Source organism: Heloderma suspectum, chromosome 4 (genome assembly GCF_057233095.1).
Source record: "Heloderma suspectum isolate Gila_16-S chromosome 4, 16-S_ref, whole genome shotgun sequence".
NCBI classification, from domain to species: domain Eukaryota; kingdom Metazoa; phylum Chordata; class Lepidosauria; order Squamata; family Helodermatidae; genus Heloderma; species Heloderma suspectum.
Window position 1 is genome coordinate 56159823 of NC_139461.1, and position 20581 is coordinate 56180403.

Below are 20581 nucleotides of genomic sequence, written 5' to 3' on the forward strand. Positions count from 1 at the left end.
TTCCCCAATAGTTTTTGGGTATGAAAATGTGCAAGTCACTGGAGGTGTCCCCCAGGCAAGAAACCTGCAAAGTTTCTGAAGGATATACAGGCATACAAACCTAGAATTTATTTACATTCACCAGTGTTAGCAGGGGAACATGGATGGGAAGGTGCTATTACACTTATGTCCTGCTTGTGCGTTTCCTGTGGGCATCTGATTGACCACTGTGTGAACAGAATGCTGGACTAGATGGACCTTGGTCTGATGCAGCATGGCTTTTCATATGTTCTTAAATAGAGAGTGTCTCTGAGCATATGCAGAACGCTTTTCTTTCACCACTGAGCACTTACATTCTCCCCCTACCAATTCTATTCCCCTCCATGCAACCATCCCTCCTCATCCTACCATCCTCCAGCCACTCTTCACAAAAACAGACACCTTGTTTTGTGCAACTCCTCTCTACCTGCTCCTTGTTATGCACAAGCTCTCATTGTATCTTCCTCCCCATAACTTCATTTGTGCCAAGACCTCACCAGGATTCAGCCAATAAGTCTGTTTTCAAAACTAGGGCTAAGGTATGGAGAAACTGAGCATGTACTAAGTGCCTTTCCCTCACCACTGAAGCTAGAGTTCATGCAAAAACAACACATAAATGACAAAACATGCACAGCACTGAGCTGAAAGGCTGTAGAATCATAGAATAGTAGAGTTGAATGGGTCCTATAAGACCATCGAGTCCAACCCCCTGCTCAATGCAGGAATCTAAGTCAAAGCATCAATTAGTCAATTCATTAGATGGAATTGGGTAGGCAGTGTATTAAATCTGCAGTACCATGCTCACAACTCTGGACTTATTTCTGAGTAAACATGCAGAACATCAAGGCGCAAACCTCTCTGCAAAAGTAACTTGTGCTAGAATCCTATGTACACTTTCCTGAGGGTAAGCCTCATTAAACATAATGGGACTTCTGAGTAGGCATCCATAGGATTGCATAAATTAGCAATATTTCTCCTCCACTTAAAAAACAAACCCCAAACTCCTATTTTTATTAAAGCTTTCTGTTCATAGGATCATAAGAAACTGCCTTGTACTGAGACAGACCGTGAGTCCATCTAGGGCAGTATGACTGGCACTGATGGGCAGCAGCAGTTCTCTAGAGTTTCAGGCAGGATTCTTTCCTAGCTGTACGTGGAGATTGAAACAGGGACCTTCTGCATGCCAAGCATGTGCTCTGCCACTGAGCTACAGCCCTTGCTATTGCTGGATAATGGCAAATAACAAAACAGCCCCAGATTTGTTTCTCTGCAACCACATGAACCCACTTCTCAAAGGCCTGAGGAGAAAAACAAACCCTCTTGTCTGTTTGTATAAAGTCAAATACAGTTCATTACTCTTGCCCACCAAAGAGAAATCTCTTTAAGAATTCCTCAAGATATGCTCTGGGTGGACTAAAGAAGAAAGAATAGGAAAGGGGAGGAAGAAGAAAAGAATGGTGACTGGAAATGTGCAGGGGGGCAGGGGTAGAGAGAATTTCCTAAGCCAAGTAGCTCCTTTCGGAGAGGTAGTACTTCAGAGGAATTTAGGAAGCCATGGAGGGTTTGTAAGGATTGCTCCTACTTAAATTAACTTTATGAGGTGAGGTGGCTGAGGGCTTTTTCTAGCTTTAAAACTGTAGAACTTATTTAAAAGTCTCAGCAGTTCCTCAATCATGACTCCACGTAGTCCTAACCCTCCCTTTGGAATAATTTGAGTCCCACAGCTCTTAAGGAGAAATTAAAGTGGAGGGGGAGAAAGAAGTTTGTGCAGGCTGATTGGACCCTTTGCTGTACTGAAGCTACTAAACTGCAGAATCCAAAGGTTCCAGTTTGGGGCAGTACAATCTCATGCTGTGTGAAATAACCAGTATTTCATATGGAGCTCTTTCTTCCCTTCCTTCTCCCTCTTCAAAATTTCATTGCAGGTAAGCTCACAACAGTGGGCATGTAAGAGCAGAAAGGAAAAGTAGGAGGAGAGAAGTTCTTTGCATCTCAAAAAAAACCTACACCAGAGATTAGGGACAGTGACCTCCTAATGGTCACCTTAAACACCTTCTGATTAGGCTCTCTAATCCCCTGTGTAGCTTGGCAGTTTTTACTTTTTGTTTTAGTCTTTGAGAAAAGGAAACTTTATGCATGGCTAGCACAAAAGCCACTGGACCTAACTGTCTGAAATTTGGCAGATTCAGTCAGCTCCATGGGTGCTGCCAGGTCCCCAAATTTCATGTATTTTTCATACAAACTAAAAATGTTATGGCCATTTCTATTTTCCAATGCAAGTCAATGGGAAAATGTTAAAAAATGGCAATTAGGACAAGCTCAGAAGATCTGGGGCACAGCTCAAAGGATCCGGGGCCCGTGCCCTGGTGGGCTTCTCTCTAATGACACTCCTGCTTTTGGGCATGCAAGAGGTGTTTCTGTAGGAAAGGAGAGTTAAAATCTTTTCCTGTGCCCAGAAACATTCTTTGTCACAATACATCCTCCACTGAATAATTAACTTTCCCTAGTCTTATGGAGAATGACATGAAGGACAGTTAAAGTAGGTACTACTACCCCCACCCCAGATTTTCACGAACCAGTTAAAGATGCATGCAAGACACATGTAAGACATTAAGATGCTACAAGACTATTTTGGAAAAGATGCTGAAGTCTTTTATTAAACATAATTGCACCAAAATGTTTACTGTTGTGTTTCTACATTATTTATAAAAAATATCACCTGCCAGAGATAAATTAGGAAGACATAAGGGAAAAGCTGAGTGTTTAAACAGCAGTTTAAACCAGGCCTAATTTGACCATAGTTCTCCATCGGTCTTTCAACATTACATTAGTTCGTTGATTGAAGTCATAATGTTGAAGAATTTTAGTCCAGCTTCCTACTCCAAACTTTTGCACACCTTTTTTCAGTTTCTGGTCTTCTTCCCAACTCCATCGCTTTAGCCAGGGGGGAGCGGGGGGAAGAGGAGGGGAAAAAAAAGATTGTTCAAATACACACACACACCCCTTTTCAAATGCTTTACTCTCCAGCCTAACTATCAAGAGCTGAAAAATCTTCAGTTTCTGTCAGCTTGACCTTAGGACACAAACATATGTCTGCTGCATGCTTGCATCCTACAGAGATGCAGCATTTCAGGAATCGTTTCCACTAGTGGCGTGGGCAAGAAATCCCAAGTTTGTCTGGAAGATATGGGAACTGTTAATGAAGAGCTTCTCTACAATTTTGTATTTTAGAAAGAGCTTCTAACCCAATTTAAAAATGTAGAAGAGCCTTCAGAGGTATGGGGTAATATCCAAGTGTGGCCCAGTGCAAGAACTAATGACGTTATGCTAGTGTAAACCAACACTTGTGCAACGTAACTAGAGCTTGTTAGGGCAATAGGAAAAAATGATTTGCCACTGAATTTTGACACTGCCTAAATCCAGCAGCAAACTGTTGTTTTTTTCCCCATTGCCCTAGCAAGTGCTAGTTATGTTGTGCAAGTGTTGGTTTATGCTAGTGAAACATCATTAGCCCTGGGGCCCAGCTGGATACTACCTACTGAATGGCCATCTGTAGATTATAGCAAGTATTTTTTCCCCTAAGCCACAGCAACTTAAAGCAGCAGCTCCTTGTTTACCCCTTTCATAGTAATACACCTCCTGCAACCAATCAAGTAGGACATAACATTTGAGAGCCAGTGTGGTGTAGCGGCTAGAGTGTTGGATGGGGAGTCAGGAGATCCAGGTTCTAGTTCCCACTTGGCCATGGAAGCTCATTGGGTGACTTTGGGCCAGTCACAGACTCTCAGCCCAACCTACCTCACAGGGGATAAAACAGGGAAAGGATTATGTATACCACCTTGGGTTCCTTAAGGAGGGAAAAGGCAGGATATAAATGTAATAAAATATCCACTTGACAACTGTTATCAGACTTTCTGCATTATATTTTCAACTGCAAGTTGTAAAATCAGGACACAAACCCATATTTGCAAATTAACTGAAAGGAGTAGTGCAGTGGGAAGCAGAGACCAATATGAACTGCTGCTAGGACATTCATTTTGCCTATGGGAGAACTAAACAATGGCAACATTGAAAAGAGGAACTAGTTAAGGGTTGTAAAACCCTTAACAGCCTTCTGAACATTCATACTATTCTTTCATGCAGGATCTTTTATAAACAGCCATCACTATTGAGATGAGCAGATTCAACTTGTTTGGAATATCAGAAGACCTGCTTTGGGCACTCAGATTCCATTAATAAACACTGTAGATAAATAAACAGGCCATGTGCCTGCTTCTTCTAGGAAGAACTTGGGATTGTTCAGACTGAAGGCAGATGTCAGCCACAGATTGCCAGTTTCCCAAGCCTCATGAGCCAAGAACCTCTTCTGCCAAGCTTTGATGCCATTGCCAGGCTCTGAGCACAGAGGAGAATTGTGCAAAGGCAAAAGCTCTTCGCCTTCCTTTTGCTAAGTAGTTTCATCACAAGTGCCAAAGGAAGTGAGGCAGCTACAGAAAGGGCCTTTTCAGTGGTGATGCCCTGGTTGTGGGATGCCCTCCCCCAGGAGACGCCCCCCTGGTGGTCTTAGTGGTGCAAGATGAAGACATTATTTTCCCAGGGTTTTCGGTTTTAAGCAGTGTTTAGTGCTAGTTAGATGTTTTGCACTGTTATTCCCTGTCCCTGGTTTTGCTTTGGTTTTATTCTGCTGCTGCTTTTATTCTGTTTTAGATTTTAGATTTTGTTTTACTTGCCTACTTTTAACTTTGACTGTAAACCAGATAATTTGTTATTGGGCAGCATATAAATACTATAGCTCAAATAAACAAATATGTGGTAGTACCTCTTTCTTTCCCACTACTTCAGGCCAGGCAGCCGCAGCTCCTCTGCGTGCTTTGTGTAGAGGACCACATTGAGAGTGGAAGCATTGGCTAGCGTAGCTTTGCCTTACATTGACCCAATCCCCATGTGAGCAGAGCCTGGGAGGGGCTGTAGCTCAGTGGTAGAGCTAGGGATGTACGAAAATTCCGCCACGGATCTCGGGGAGGCCGAATGCCAGTGCATTCGGCCCCCCGAAATCGGTGGTGGAATGGCCCGCCCCCCCGGGACGAGACTTACCTTGGGTGGATCTTCCTGGCGGCGGCGGCTCCGGCTGCAGCGGCGGGTCTTCTGACTGGCTGCCGCTGCTGCCATTTCCAGTTTAAAAAACAAAACAAAACAAAACCGTGATAGGCTACGTAAATGTTTACGTAGCCTATCACGGCTGACTTTAAAAAAACAAAACAAAAACGGGCGTATGCAAATGGCGGTGGCCATGGCCGCCGCCATTTGCGTTCCTTATTTTGGCACGTCTTCGTCTATGTAAACATTTACGTAGACTAAGACGGCGAAAATAAGGGGAACGCAAATAGCGTAGCTTCCACGCTATTTGTGTTCCCCTTATTTTTGCCGTCTTAGTCTACGTAAATGTTTACGTAGACTAAGACGTGCCCAAAACGGCCGCCGCCATTTGTGTATGTGCATTTTTTTTTTTTTAAAGTCAGCTGTGATAGGCTACGTAAACATTTACGTAGCCTATCACGGCTGACTGCGGGGACGCAAACGGCGGCGGCTATGGCTGCTGCCATTTGTGTTCCTGCTAGCCAGCGGCTGGATGTCTGGCTGCTGGCGGAGCTGGCCGGCGGCTCCGCAGAATCCCTGCGGAGCACAGCCAGTCGGCCAGGATTCGGGGGGGGGGGGGGGGAAGAACAGAACGCCTCCCTCCCAACCATAAACATAATCCGCGAAAGGTAAGTACCTTTTGTACAGCCCTAGGCGGAGCACATGCTTTGCATGCAGAAGGTCCCAGGTTCAATCTCTGGTGTCTCCAGGTAGGGCTAGAAAAGCTCCTGCCTGAAATCCAGGAGAGCTGCTACCAGTCAGTGTCGACAGTAGTGGGCTAGATGAACCAGTTGTCTGACTCAATATAAGGCAGCTTCCTATGTTCTTGACAGAACTGACCTAGTATGGTAAATGCATGCTTATAGACATGCAGTCTTCTATGGCATGTAGGACTCTCTACACACAGGGAAGTTTTTGTAAATAGAAAGAATGCTGGCCCTTTGGTTGTTTTTACTGATAACTTATTTGTTTTAAATTAGCACATCTTAGAACCTTTCCCATTCATACCTGTTTCTTTTGACCAGCTGACAGAAATTCATCACTTTGGTGACCATTTTCAATATTCTGCAAATCTTTCTTACCTAGGTCAGGTAAACAAACCAGACAAGGAGTTTGAACCTTTAAATTCAATGTATTGTTAAGGGCCTGATACTCAGGACTTGGTTAAGTACTGGTTTAACGTACACCAAGTTCAAGCAAATTTATCTAGTAGCTGAACTGTAGCATTTAAAAACAAAGTTGTGTAGTGCAACTGGAACTTCTTCATACAGCACTTTGAAGAGGGACTATTGTCCTGCTATAAGATACAAAAGTGCATGGAAATTGGTCCCAAGTAAAATCCACATATAGCCATCATAGCTGCTGTACATTGAACAATTAGGCCTAAACTGATTTTTGAATCCATCCATATGGCTCAGAAAAGAACAATATTTCTTCCTTAGCCAGTCCCTCTGTCTTATACTTGGAACAAAAGGCAGTTTTGTAGCTAAATAAACTATTCCCCATTCTTTTAAAAGCTGTTGCTTTCAAAATTCTAAGCCTGTGTGCATTTGTGCTGTTTCCATAGGATGGTACAGCTGCATCTGATAAGAGGTAAGGCTGGCAAGAATGCTAATTGGTTTAATTTTACCTAGCCAAACTGGTATGCCAACCTTTATTATCTAAGGGCGCAATCCTATTGGGATGGCTGTGAACCTCCAGATTTGGAGGCTTACGGCCATCTAATGCAGAGCGGGAGGAGCAGTAGAAGCAATCTTCGCCTCCATGCTCCTCCCGCTCTGTATTTTGGCTAGATGAGCTTTTTCACCTGTCTAGCTGGGGCGTGTCAGAGCAGGAGGGAAGGACGCTGAGGAAGCCTCCCCAGTCCCCTCCTCTCCCACCAGCACGTCCCCCTTTCTCTCCTCTCCAAGGTTGCTTCTGCAAGCTCATGCAGTCAGTGTAGTTCTCTCCATGCCAGCTGTAAGGGGGAGGGAGCCTGGATTCCTGGGTTTGAGGCCGGAGCACTGTCTCCGACCTCAGATCCAGGAATCCGAAATATCTTATGGTCCCAGACTCTATCTAGGGGCCATAGGATTGCTCCCTAAAAATGATAATGTGAACTTAAAATATACTTAAATGTTAAATTACAAGGCTGAGATCCAGGTATGCACGCACAGTATTTACGTAGTTTCATGTAACAATATTCTAATGTCTTCTCTATCAAAATTAAAACTGAGCTTATATACACTAACAGGATTGAACACTTACTTTGAAGAGCACTTTGTTTTCTATTTTTTGGTCTCTGGGAAGTCTGTACCCGCTTAGGATTCCAAAATGACTGCTCAGCTAAGGAACAAGACTGCTTATACAATCTATAAGGGAATGAAAGATACAGTCATTTCAAACTGTGACACTTAACTATTCTGGAATGCATTCCCCAAAAGGCTAATTCCTCTGTACCTTGCCACCAATGGCCTCTCTTTACTGATGGCGTTTACAATGCTTTGCTCTGCTATGTCTTTAAGATTGAAGAGGACAGAATTTATGAACAAACCAAGGGAACTTTGGCCACATTCCAGTAACCTAGGCAACAGCATTATGCTTTTTATACACTTTTTCCCAGTAGTAATGTATGGCTGTGAGAGCTGGACTATAAGGAAGGCTGAGCGCCGAAGAATTGATGCTTTCGAACTGTGGTGCTGGAGAAGACTCTTACGAGTGCCCTGGACTGCAAGGAGGTCAAATCAGTCCATCCTAAAGGAAATCAACCCTGAGTGCTCATTGGAAGGACAGATACTGAAGCTCCAATATTTTGGCCACCTAATGCGAAGAGAAAACTCTCTGGAAAAGACCCTGATGCTGGGAAAGACTGAGGGCAAAAGGAGAAGGGGACGGCAGAGGATGAGATGGCTAGATAGCATCACCGATGCAATGAATATGAACTTGAGCACGCTCCAGGAGAGAGCGCAGGACAGGAAGGCCTGGCGTGCTATGGTCCATGGGGTCACGAAGAGTCAGACACGACTGAACGACTTGCCAATTTACTAGAAAATGTATTGAGTATAGGCAATGATAAAGTTCATACTCAAAGAATATGTTGCTTTATATAAATTATGGTACTCTACCACCTTTTTTAAAGTCTGTGTTTAGACAATTTATCACCATCACTTCCCAATTACAGAATCCCCTTTGATGTATGTTAACTTCAGTAAGAGAACATCTATACTTTAACTGAATTCAGCACATTATACAGGGGCACATCCATAATTCCACAAAGTGACTATGCCGCCTAATAAAAGTAAAAATCATATTTTCTATTCCAAGTCAATAACAAATCATATCAATGAAAAATGATTAAAAGACAGGCAGTGAACAACTCAGATCATTCAGAAGTTGTTGAAAATGGGGAGAGCTATGCAGAAAGTGATGGCTGACATAGCTGGCTAGAGAGCCCAGAGGGAAAAAATAAACGGGTTTACTCCTAAGAGCTTAATTCGTATTGCAGATAAGTAGGAATTTGGATTTTATAGCTCCATATTTCCAGAGTTCCCAGCATGTATTTAAAAAACACTTTCGAACATTCTGCTAGCCTGCTGCTTCCACCCACTTGCAAGACTTTCCTATCCAAAGCTCTTCAACATTTCCTAGACCATGGGATGCTCAATCTCTTCTCCCCTGTCTACCACAACCCCAGCCTTGTCAATGGTCCCAAGGATTGTTGTAGTATCACTGCCAACCACTCTTCTGGTATGACCTCGTCCCCTCTGTGTAGCTGGGTGAATTGAATTGGAAGGAAATATGGACATGCCTATGATACACCTGCGGGGAATCTCCTGTTTGCCACTTGGAGCAGCACCCATTGGTTGAATAAGCAACAGTTCCTCTCAATGAGAGCAGCACTGTGGTGTGTGCACATAAATGTAAAGTATAAGTGTAATAGGATACTTACTTTAACATGGTACTAACCTCTGTGTGCTTTCCAAGTGATTTTCTTTCTTTGTCTCAATTATACTGTCAGATGGTATATCTAACAGGATTTTTCCTGAATTTTTCATTTCCACCTCTTTTGTAGCTTCCTGTAGAACAGCGGTATTTATTTTATTTAAGGATCTTTATGCTGCTTTTCAAGACAAAGGTCTTCCAAAAGCAGTTTACCAGCATTGTCATAGCATGTAAAACCAGTATCTACAGTTTTAAACTAAAAACAGAAACATAAAACAATTCCTGATCCAGGCTGACAATCCAGATAAAACTATTAAAGGGTATCACAATTCAAAACAGAAGGCAGTAAGAGTTTAAAAGCTAGCCCATCATTTAACCAAAAGCAAATGAAAACAAAAAAGTTTTAAAAGCCTGCTTAAAAGCAAACAGAGAAGGAGGTGACCATACCTCCCTTAGGAGGGAGTTCCATAAATACAGAAACACCACTGAAAAAGCCCTTTCTCTTATCTCCACCAGCCTAAGCAATCTTACTGCAGGGCCTGCAATAGGACCTCTGTGGCTGATCTTCAGGTCCAGGCAGGTTCATACAGATACAGGCAGCCCTTCAAGTAATGCTATCCTAAACAACTTAATAGCATAACAGTAATGCATCGGTCTTGGATATATTGTACTCACAATTGCATTTTTTTTCTTTTGGTAGTACTGCATTACAATTTTAATAAGCACAATAATGTGCTTATTAAAACACACTTTAAATCATTTACAACTTAGACAACAACTACACATTAATTGGGATTTTTCAAGTGAAGGGTTGTGATTATTTTGCTTTGCCTTTGAATTAATAGGTCCGTTTTATTCTATATTTAGTATTTGTTTAGTCTTACACAATACAAATATTCATGTAGAGAAGTATTCCCCTTGCTTTTAACATACCTTCATTAGATAATTATTATATTCCTCGTTCAAGAAAATACGGATGTAAGATTTGATCCTCTCAGTCAAGAGACTGTAACTGAAATATCGGAGAAATGGATGATATGGATCTTTTTGTTTTGTTATTGTAGACAGCTTCATTCGCAATGGCTAAACCCAGAAAATTCAAAATATATGGTCAGTGTTACATTTTGTTCATTGCATCCCACTGATGACTTATTTTTTTATAAACATTTTAATTTCGGGCATTTGCCAGTATACAAATAAAAAAAACAATCAATAGCTTTGGCCTTCACAGATCAGAAATAGGAGAAGCTCAGTACAGAAAAGTTCAGTCTGTGTGTTCTTCCAGTACAAGTCAGATCACTGCTGTGCGAGTTACGTATTACTCCTCTAGTATTTTAGAACTAGCCCAATCTACTTTTAATAGATACTTAATGTTAATGTGCAGAAGTCTACGGTATTTCCCCACATATTTCCAGAAGACTGTAGGATGAAGAGGACAGTATACTGAAGCAGTGCGGACAAACCGCCTTCAGCTTGGACAACTTGATTCTCCTTAGCCAAGCTCCTTGGTGACCAGAACAGGGCCCCCCTCCTAACATGCCAGTGGCTTGGATTGGGAAAGTCGTGCCTTGTGTGTTTCCTGCATTGGGGGAAGGGAGTCAGGAAGGGGCAGGTCTGCCTTACTTGAAACTCCACCCCCATATTTTGGAAGTCCAAAAGACATCCCAATAACACTGCTGCCATGCAAACTGGCATAGCAGTAAACAACTCAAGTAACTCTTACAGACCATGTTGCTCTAAGAAAACCTTTTTTGGTTTAGTTTAACTCAGCATTCTCTTTAAGGTAGCCTGTTGATCCTTTCTCTCTCTAATCCATACCACCTACTCACTTCCTCACACTCCTCTCTCCTTTTCTCCACACCATAATACTCTTTGCAATTCTCCCTCAGTTACCCTCCCCTTTTATCCAGCCCAAAGTAGTCTTCCCTTTCCGCACCCTCATTTTGCTTCATTCTATTGCTGCTCTGTTTCTGCCTCTTCTCTTTTCATTTCCTCCCCAAATTCCCCAACCCAGCAAAGCACCCGAAACTTTTAGAATCCCAGAAATTCATAGCAGTGAAGGACTCTTGGACACAAGTAGCTGTACAACAAGGCTGGTTAGCTACCACATGCTGGAAAAACTGATGCCAACTCCCACCACATGCCTCTGAAACCTGGGAGTGCCTCCCACTTTTGATAGGCCTTAGATGGCTGCAAACTATCGAGTATATGGAATGCTTCCAGAGGGATGTAATACACAAGGAGGCATGACATCAGACCATAAGCTATGTGTCATAAAGACTTGATCTAGTTTGACCCTACCAAGTAGAAAACCCTGCAGATTTTTATTGTCTAGATAAGCCTTCAATGTCTTCCTAGATTATAAATCAGCTAAGTCCACAAGGGTATATTTGCAGTTACAAGAACATTAGTGCTAACAGCATCAGTAATTCCTGAAAGCAAGACTCACTCACAAAAGAAATACAAGTTCCTAGGCAGCTAAGTAATCAGCTTGGTCAATCTGCATATTGTTCATTTAGGTGGATTTGATTCATTTTTATTTCAGAGGGTGGTTGTCAAGAGACTGACAAATACTGAACAAAATTCAGTATTACCTCATTTGAGAGAGATTCTGGAAATAGTCTTTCTAGGACTTCTGTAGCCTCTTTAAAATATCCTTTCTCTATGTATACTGCTACAGCCTACAAAAAAAGAAGTACAGATAATGTCCTCCAACCAATAAGCTCTGGACTGATAAAAAGTGCCATTCTAGAAAAATCCATTATTTGTAATAAATGTGGAAGTAAATCTACTTGTGCAGCTTAATGTTATGACCAATTTTTGTTAATGGTCTTTTCCATTGCTTCCACTTGTTAGTGATATTCCATGAAGAAACTAAAGAAGCGGCGTTCTGACTTTCTTGCATGGCACATTCCATCAAATGGCTGCATCAATGTACGAACAGACCTGAACCTGAATTAAGAGCTTGATGTCTTCATGTAGCTTATCTTGTTTGCTTTGCGATTTTATAAATGAAGTCCAAACTGACAGAGCCTTTTCCAGTGGTGAAGTTCTTTGGTCATCCTCAAAATGAAAATCTTAAGAGGAAATAAATTGAGAAGAGCTAACAATAACAGTATAACATTATTCATAGAGTAAAAACACAAGCATGTATACATCTTTAAACCAAACATTATACAGGAAGTCAACTCTCTCCTATGCTATTGTCTGCACTATCCTGTTTTTGATAACTGAAAGCTCATCAGAGAGATTTTTCAGACATCAATAACTGAATTTTTAAAAACTTAAAGACAGATACTTTTTATTCTGTAAACTGTAAAGCGTCATATATATGTTTACAGACAATTTAGTACAGAATTTCTAGCATTAGGAAATAAGTTGTACAATAATAGAGAACACATGTTTAGCCATTAGAATCAGCACTTGGCTTTTCTACCATAATCAGAACATGCAGTCTGATTGTGCAGTCTTCCCAAGTGGGCCCTTGGCTCCTTGTAGGAAAAAGCTGCACAAGAAAGAACACAGCTTCTTGGCATGAACAATATTGTTATTGAAGACACCCAGCCATAGAGAATGAATTACATGTGCTACATGGTGAAAATGAACTGCCTATAACTTTGCTAGAAGTAGTGATTTTACTCTATCAGCTCCTTTTCTCTTTTGCAGCCTAATACCAGCCTTGAACTAGTTACTCAGGAGATAGTTGCTTGCCTCTCCACCACCCACCACTTAACTTAGAGCTGAAAGTTCCAGAGCAGTGATTGCAGCAATCGATCTTGCATTCACTAACCTTCTTCCTGTAACAGATATTTGAAGACTACTCCCCATTCTCATTCCTATTGAACATAGGAGCCCAAGGCAGGAGCAATCACCATGTCAAGATTATATCATTCTGTGGTCATCACATCACTGTTATCCCTTAAGATGGGGTGGGCAACTTGTGGCCCTCCAGATGTTTTGGCCTACAACTCCCATAATCCCTCACTATTGACTCAGCTGGCTAGGGCTGAAGGTAGTTGTAGTCCAAGATACCGGGAGGACCACAAGTGGCCCACTCCTGCCTTAAGACAAGAGGAAGCATCACACATAGCCAATCATATTGACAGCCAGCGCCTTCTCTGTCTCTCTCCCTCCCCCGCCCTCCCCAGACAGATATACATGCAACCTCGCATCTTCACTGTCTACATTTACAAGGTTAATAGAGTGAAAGCAAAAAAATAAATAAATTGTTTTTAAATACAGCTGGCTCAGTTCTGTACTACATCAAAGCTGCTGGGAAGGGGTGACATCCGGTTGGAGCTATGGCGTCCGGTAGTGACTTGCAGAGTTCTGCAGGTTGCTTATTTCAAACAGCAGGGAAAAGGTTGAGAAACCTTTTTATCTTCCCCTGGAATTAAAAGGGGAAGCTTACAGTACCATCCGGATGAAATCTTGGAAGAACAGCTGCTTTTGTGAAGAAACAGAGGGGCTGAAATCTAAGAATAGACACTGGAGTGTCAACTACTGCACGCTGTTTGAAACTTCTAAGCAATTACGAGACGCAAGGACAAACGGCTCCAAACAACATCTCTGAATTTAAACTACCAGCAATATCTGAGGATTTGTAATTAAATCTGCGTAAGTTTTTCTTGTGTCTGCAATTATACTTGCTTGTTGTGCTTTGGAAAGTGGGGGATAGCAGAACCAAAGGAAAAAAGGAAAGGCTTGAAAACGCCACCTACCCACCCAATGGCTCCCCTGGCAAAGGTTTCTAGAAATGCCGGAGATGAAGAGGAGTTGCTTGCTTTGATAAAAACTATGTCTTCGCAGCTACGAGAGCAGTCAAAGAAACTTGAAACAATTCAGGACTCAATAACCGCCCTTCAGGGGGCTATGGATTTAATTAATATCTCTTTTCAAAAGATGGAAGTGAAGGTTAATGATCTTGAAGATCAGATTGTTGCGCATGAAACGGCCATGAAAGTGTTTCAATGTTTTGTCTGCTCGAATCTCTCAACTGGAGGCCTTCACACGCAGAGCGAATCTACATATCCTTGGTGTTAAAGACGTGGCTACCAATATAGCCTTGGCAGAATTATGGATAAACTTTTGCATGAGCTATTTGCTTTACCATCTGATTTCTTACTTGATATTGAGCATGCATATTGTGTTCCTGGTTCAAGGCATGGCACTAAAGGGGCTTCTGGGACTGTTATTGTTCAATTTTCACGAGTCTCCACAAAAAATTACCTTATGCATCTGGCAAGAGAACGAGGTGAGCTCTGGTGGGGACCAGCAAATGACAAGATTATGCTCTTTCATGATTATACTAAAGAAATTGCTGACAGAAGAAGGCAATTTGCCAAAGTAAGAAGTGTGGCAAAGCATTTTAACCTGCAATATCATATTAAATATCCGGCTACATTTTGTGTTCTTTTTGAAGATCAGATGAAGAGATTCTTGGATCCTGATGCTGCAGAAACATTTTTAATTGGTATTAAAATTAAATTCAGGGAACCAACTCTCTCAGCCTCTGGAGTTGGAACTTAGCCATTTTTACTGTTCTTTTGAAGTGTTGTTTGGGTTTTAGCTGATAAGTGGTCAGGCAGTAGGTCAAAGATAAATGTTTGCATTTTTTTTCTTCTCTTTTTTTTGTTATATTGCAATAAAGTGCATATTTGTGTGTGTATGTGTGAGTACACATATAAATCTATTTTTAGATATGATACTACTTAAAATATACAAATGATTTGTTCTTGTTTTTGTCTTTCTCTTAAACTTCTCTTTCCCCCCCTTTTTATTAGTATTATTACTATGGGATTATTGTTGTTGCTGTTCCTTGCTGGCTAAACCTTTAATGTTTATTAATACATGTTAACTGAATAGTAATTTATGGCTAATGGAAATGGATTGTTTGCTTCTATTTCTGTGCTATAAGACTGTTTGGATATTTGGTTTGTTCTTATTGAAGTTTATTATAATTGTTTTTTCTTTTTCTCTTCCTTCTTTTGCTATCCTCCCTTTCTTCTTCTTTTTTTAGAATACTGTAATGTTGGAAACTGAAGATTTTGATTATATTGTTGGTAGTGTTTATTTTATTTGTAAAAACAAAATAAAAATAGATTTTTAAAAAAGCTGCTGGGACAAGAGGACCACACAAATACACACACTGCCTGTGAAGCCAGCACACCATAGTGTTATTGGCTACTTATGTGCTTGCCTAGGTGCACTTGCTACTAGCTAACCTGTACACAAACAGCAAACTATGCTGTTTGATGGAAGCTGCTGCTACCCCAGGACAAAAACATCCAACATGCTTTGCTATCAACTGGGCATTACAGCATAGGCTCTGATGCTTGGAAACCAATACACTATTTGTTGCTATTGATTTTATTATTTATGGATAATCTCTACTGACTGTCTTTTCGGTTCTGCTACTAAAGGAGGGCTGTCTCTTACGCACTTAAGTAGCCTAACAAGTTAACAACTGAAAGTAGATTCCAAATTCAGGAAAAATGTAATGTCTCATACAAGAGTAGTTTCATGATTCTTGCAGGGTTTAAGAAACAGAAGTTGTGTGTTTTTTATTTTTATAAGTAAAATCTATAGAGAAGGAATTCCACAAGTGTGGTTGTCAGGTCCCCATCAGTGATCATGAATCACTTCCTGGTGACGGCATTTGTAGAAAAGCATGATGCCACCGACTCACTTCCTTCCCCCAACTTGGCTCTTCATGCTGGGTAGGATAAATTAGTGCTCTGCAAGAACACTGAGGACTCGGCCTCTCATTTTGCATCAGGCAACACTTTGAAGCAGCAACACACTCTTGCTGCTTCTAAGCATTTTTCTAGCCCAGAACAAAATAATGGACTGCCCTTATCCCAAGTTCAGAGGCCAAGTGGAGGAGCACAGTCTGCCCCTCAATTTGTGCCAGGCTTTGAAACATGGTCAATAGCACCAAGGGTCTGTTGTTGCTTTTGACCTTCCCCAGCGTGTGGTGCAGAAGGGCCACAAATAATGGCTATCAAGCTTAGAGATAATTTTTGGACCCCTTTCATATTTGTCCTTTGTTATCTGAGCTTCTTCCAAAGTTTAGATTGTAAGCTTATCAGGGCAGGGACCTTTTGTTGTGTTGTTACACCACTCATTGAAGCACCACGTGCTTTGATATGAAACTAAACAATAATAGCAGCCCGATTTGATTAGTCTGTATACAATGCATGCATTACAATGAAAGTGGAAAAAAAGAACAGGGTGTTTTACCAACTGATTTTCCTTCTGCAATGTAAGTCAGCAGCTGACAAAGACACACTGTTTTCACTTGATGAGTTTCTATTCTGTGTAAGCCTTTGATAATAGCTGAAAAAAAGTAGACATAACTGAATTTTGTTCCTGCAGTGCCACTCTGTGGTTATCAGTATCAGCAATTTTGCCTGTGATCGTAAGCATAGTTACTTGAAATCAAGTTATATGTTGAAATCAATAGAACTAGCTTCCAAATAAATGTATTTAGGACCAGAGCATTCAGGAGCAATTTCTATTTAGTGGCTTGCCCTGGTAAACCTTCACTAAAATGAACACAACTAGTCAAGCTGCCAAAGAAATTCACCACAGTTACATTTATTCCCTTTTAAGGAACAGTATATTTAATAGTTATTCTAGACTATAGAGGGAGCCAGAGTTAAGGAGATTTTGCTAGAGCATAGCTGAATTCCAGGTTGAATGGTGGGCATAGGAATACCCAATCCCCCCTGCATTGAATAGTCTGAATTGGTTATTTTAAAAGTCATAGTTCCATTGTAATTTTCTCCTAGAAATCATCAATGCATTGCACAGAAGCAGACAGAATATAACTGCTCCACAACCTAATGCCATTTCACGCAGAACAGAAGTAGGCAACACAAATTGCCAAGGTTAAGGGAAAGATCTGATTTCTCCATCATATAACTGTAGAGAGATGGCTAGAAGGCCTGAAGTATAGCCACTAGGATTGGATGAAGTGGATATGAAGCACCTTTCACAAAACTGTAGAAACATCCTAACAACCTAAACATGAGATGCCCAATATGCACAGCATTATCCAAAGGAATTATTTTGGCCACCAAGTAGTAGTGATGGTCAGCAAAGTAAGTTCCAATTAAGAACAGAATGGATTAAAAGCAGATATTGGGCTAAAAATTGTTAAGGCAAAGCATCCCCCTGTAGGAGTCCCAACTTTAAATCACTAGAAGCTGGAACAGTGTGGCATAATGGGCTGAATGTTGGACTTCAGCCAGGGATAGTCAGGTTAAGGCTTCTCTCAGCCAGTACTCACTGGGTCACTTTGGGACAGTTCTATTCATCAGTCTGATCTTCCACACTTTTATGAGGATAAAATGAGATAACCTCCTGTATACCACCTTGAGTTCCATGAAAGAAAGTAAAAAAAAAAAAATGTAAAAAAAAATCAGTTCCATTACAAAAATTTCCTCAGAAGCTAGAATTTGGTCTCTACGCCAATCAGCTCTTCCAGATGGAAGAAGGTTAAACACGCATTATTTCTAGTTGTCAGTGTTCTGTTGACTGAATTTAGAACAAGGGTGTCGACCCTCTTTCAGCCAAGGGCTGAATTCGAATTTGGAGCTGCATTCCAGTGGTGGGTGGTAAAAGGTAAAGGTGTCCCCAGCCAGTCGTGTCCGACTCTAGGGTGCGGTGCTCATCCCCGTTTCTAAGCCGAAGAGCCAGCGCTGTCCGAAGACCCTTCCGTGGTCATGTGGCCGGCATGACTGAACACCGAGGTGCATGGAACGCTGTTACCTTTCCCGCCGAGGCGGTACCTATTTATCTACTTGCGATTTCTTGCTTTCGAACTGCTAGGTTGGCAGGAGCTGGGACTGAAGACAGGAGCTCACTCCATCACGCAGCACTCGGGTCTCGAACTGCTGACCTGCTGACCTTCCAGTCTGCAGTTCAGCGTCTTAAAGCTCTTACTGCCAATAACTAAGCTTTGGGAGAGGCATTTGAACCTTTCAGAGTGGGGAAAAACTGTGCAAAAGCCAGGAAACCACCAAACTATTGGTCGGGGGAAAGGGTATAGGGCCAGGAGAAGGGGGCATGGCCATCCGGAGAAACCCAAACTGAGTCCCCAGATGGGGTTGATCTGGCACACAGACCTGAGGTTCAACACCCCTTATTTAGAACATAGCACAACACTTACAACTAGCTACTTTTTCTCTTGGTAAACACTTACATGGCCCAAGTTGTTGAGATAAGGAAGGGTTACCATCTTTCCTTTGGCTGGGCTACTGGGCATTCAACATTCTTAAGAGCCTTACTGCTGTCGGTTTTTTCCCCCATTTCAGCTGTATTTTTACTGCAGTGTTTGCCTACTTTATTGCTTTATCCTTTTGTTGCTCACCTCTCTGCAAATATTTTCTATTGAAGGGCAGCACATCAATTTTTCAAGTAAAAAATAAACAGTGACAAGAGGGGCATCAGGACAATTACTACTGCATCTTGATGGAAGAATAAGTGGCACCTGTTGAACTTCTCTCTGACACTCCAGCAGTTAAAGACACAAGGACACCACTAGGAAAAAGGACTGAGGGACGTGCATCAACCACGCTGACTTTGCAATTGCTATTCATTCTTGTCTCTGATAAATTTATATTCTCTACATTTTTTCATCCCTACTCCCTGTGCCTTTAGGGCTGAGTTCTGGTTTCTGGGGAATGCCTTTTAACAGAACAGATTAGTACTGCACAGAAGTTTGCAGGAGAGGCTTCTGCTGGCATAAAGAAGCTTCTCCTTGTATGGCAGAGAAGGGCCAGCGAGAGCCAACGTGGTGTAGCGGTTAGAGTGTCAGACCGGGACTCAGACGACCTGGGGTTCTAGTCCCCACTGGACCATGAAGCTCACTGAGTGGCTTCAGCCAGTCACCGACTCTCAGCCTAACCTACCTCACAAGGTCGTTGTGAGGATATAACGGCGAAAAGGAGGGCCCTGTAAGCTGCCTTGGGTTCCTTGCAAGCGAGAAAAAATGGGATATAAATGTAATGATAAATAAAGGGCAGAGCCCGTAAGAAAAGCGGCCACCCTAACATCGCCAACCTCGACCCCGCCCCCAGTTCCCGCCAGGCATCCCGAGAACTGCAAGCCGCTCGCTCACTCAGTGCCAAGTCGCGGCTCCTCTCGAAATCTCCCCGGTTGCCCTCACAAAAATGGCGGCACAGGCAGCGGCAGGCGAAGTCCAGTATCCATTCAGTGGCTACCGCCTCCACGTCCGCGAAAGGAGCCGGCGAGTCGTCGTGGGTCAGGCCGCGCTCAGAGGAATCAGCCGGTACGGGGCTCTGCGGGCGGGGAGAAGGCGGCCTGGAAACCGTTAAACTCCCCTCGCTTTCCATTTTCAACTCTCGCGCGCCGACCCTCGAGGCTCCGCCCCTCTTCCCAACGGTCCATTCCTTCACCGCTCCTTTTTTGGCCACGCCTTTCCCGTAGCGCGATTCGTCCATGAGCTTCGTTTCTTCCTTGTTTTGTTTTCCACTCGTCCAGTTCCTTCCATAGATAAAGGAGAATGAGATCATTTCACTGAGCCTTCACTTCCGGTGTCCATTCGATCGCTGTTATATGCTATGTATGATGCAGCTAATGGGCGAGCCGCTTTTAACATCCGCCTCTCTTTAGCTCTGATGCCGTATTATATTATGAATGAACAATATACTTCTAACTCTGCGCCATTTCTTTGCATATTGTTTACCCTGCCTGATCGACTGGGAAACGGAAATATCGTGTTATTGTCTCTACATGACCCCCCCCCCCCCGTACTTCACTGGCATATCTCCGCAGATTGTTGTTCAGTCGTTCAGTCGTGTCCGACTCTTCGTGACCCCATGGACCATAGCACGCCAGGCCTTCCTGTCCTGCGCTCTCTCCCGGAGTGTGCTCAAGTCCATATTCATTGCATCGGTGATGCTATCCAGCCATCTCATCCTCTGCCGTCCCCTTCTCCTTTTGCCTTCAATCTTTCCCAGCATCAGGGTCTTTTCCAGGGACTTTTCTCTTCGCATTAGGTGGCCAAAATAGTTCGAAAGCATCCATTCTTCGGCGCTCAGCCGTCCTTATAGTCCACCTCTCACAGCCATACGTTGCTCCTGGGAAAACCATAGCTTATACTGTACAGCAGAGCTTTCCAAACTGTGTGTCGCAACACATTAGTGTGTCGCCGGCAGTGTGTAGGTGTGTCGCGCGAAAATTGTGCGGAAGGGCACCGCAGAGTTCCCTTACGCACGTTTGCTTCGCTTGGTCCCTCCCCCGGAACTTCCTAAAGCAGCTAATGTTAATGTTCTGTGTGTGTGTATGTATGTTTCGGGAGGGGAAAGTTCTCAGAGCATCACCGATTTTCTGGAAAATAGTATCCAGCGCATAGATGGGGTTGTTGAGTTTTCAACAGCCCCATCCGTGGGCTAGGTTTGTAGATGGCATGACAGCATGGATGTCAATGAAATTATACGAGTTGGCACGAGCTGAGGATCTGAACATGTCCTAACAC

At 42.6% G+C, this 20581-nt stretch overlaps 1 protein-coding gene across 7 annotated transcripts; it reads right to left on the minus strand.

The window, feature by feature from the left end:
- Positions 1-1560: 1560 nt before the first annotated feature.
- On the minus strand, positions 1561-20351 carry TERF1 (telomeric repeat binding factor 1). 7 transcript variants are annotated; one of them, XM_084849307.1, is made up of 10 exons: positions 19202-20351; positions 16318-16413; positions 12022-12152; positions 11670-11756; positions 10009-10158; positions 9100-9209; positions 7402-7505; positions 6163-6236; positions 5113-5180; positions 1561-2952 (listed from the first exon to the last, which is right to left on the minus strand). In XM_084849307.1, exons 1-10 carry the CDS (start codon positions 19614-19616, stop codon positions 2922-2924), a joined length of 1266 nt encoding a protein of 421 aa, XP_084705433.1. In that variant the 5' UTR covers positions 19617-20351; the 3' UTR covers positions 1561-2921. The 7 variants fall into 7 exon arrangements, with proteins under 7 accessions (XP_084705433.1, XP_084705431.1, XP_084705437.1 ...); XM_084849305.1 differs by lacking the exon at positions 5113-5180; XM_084849311.1 differs by lacking the exon at positions 11670-11756 and having other exon boundaries at positions 19202-20277.
- Between the last annotated feature and the right edge of the window lie 230 nt (positions 20352-20581).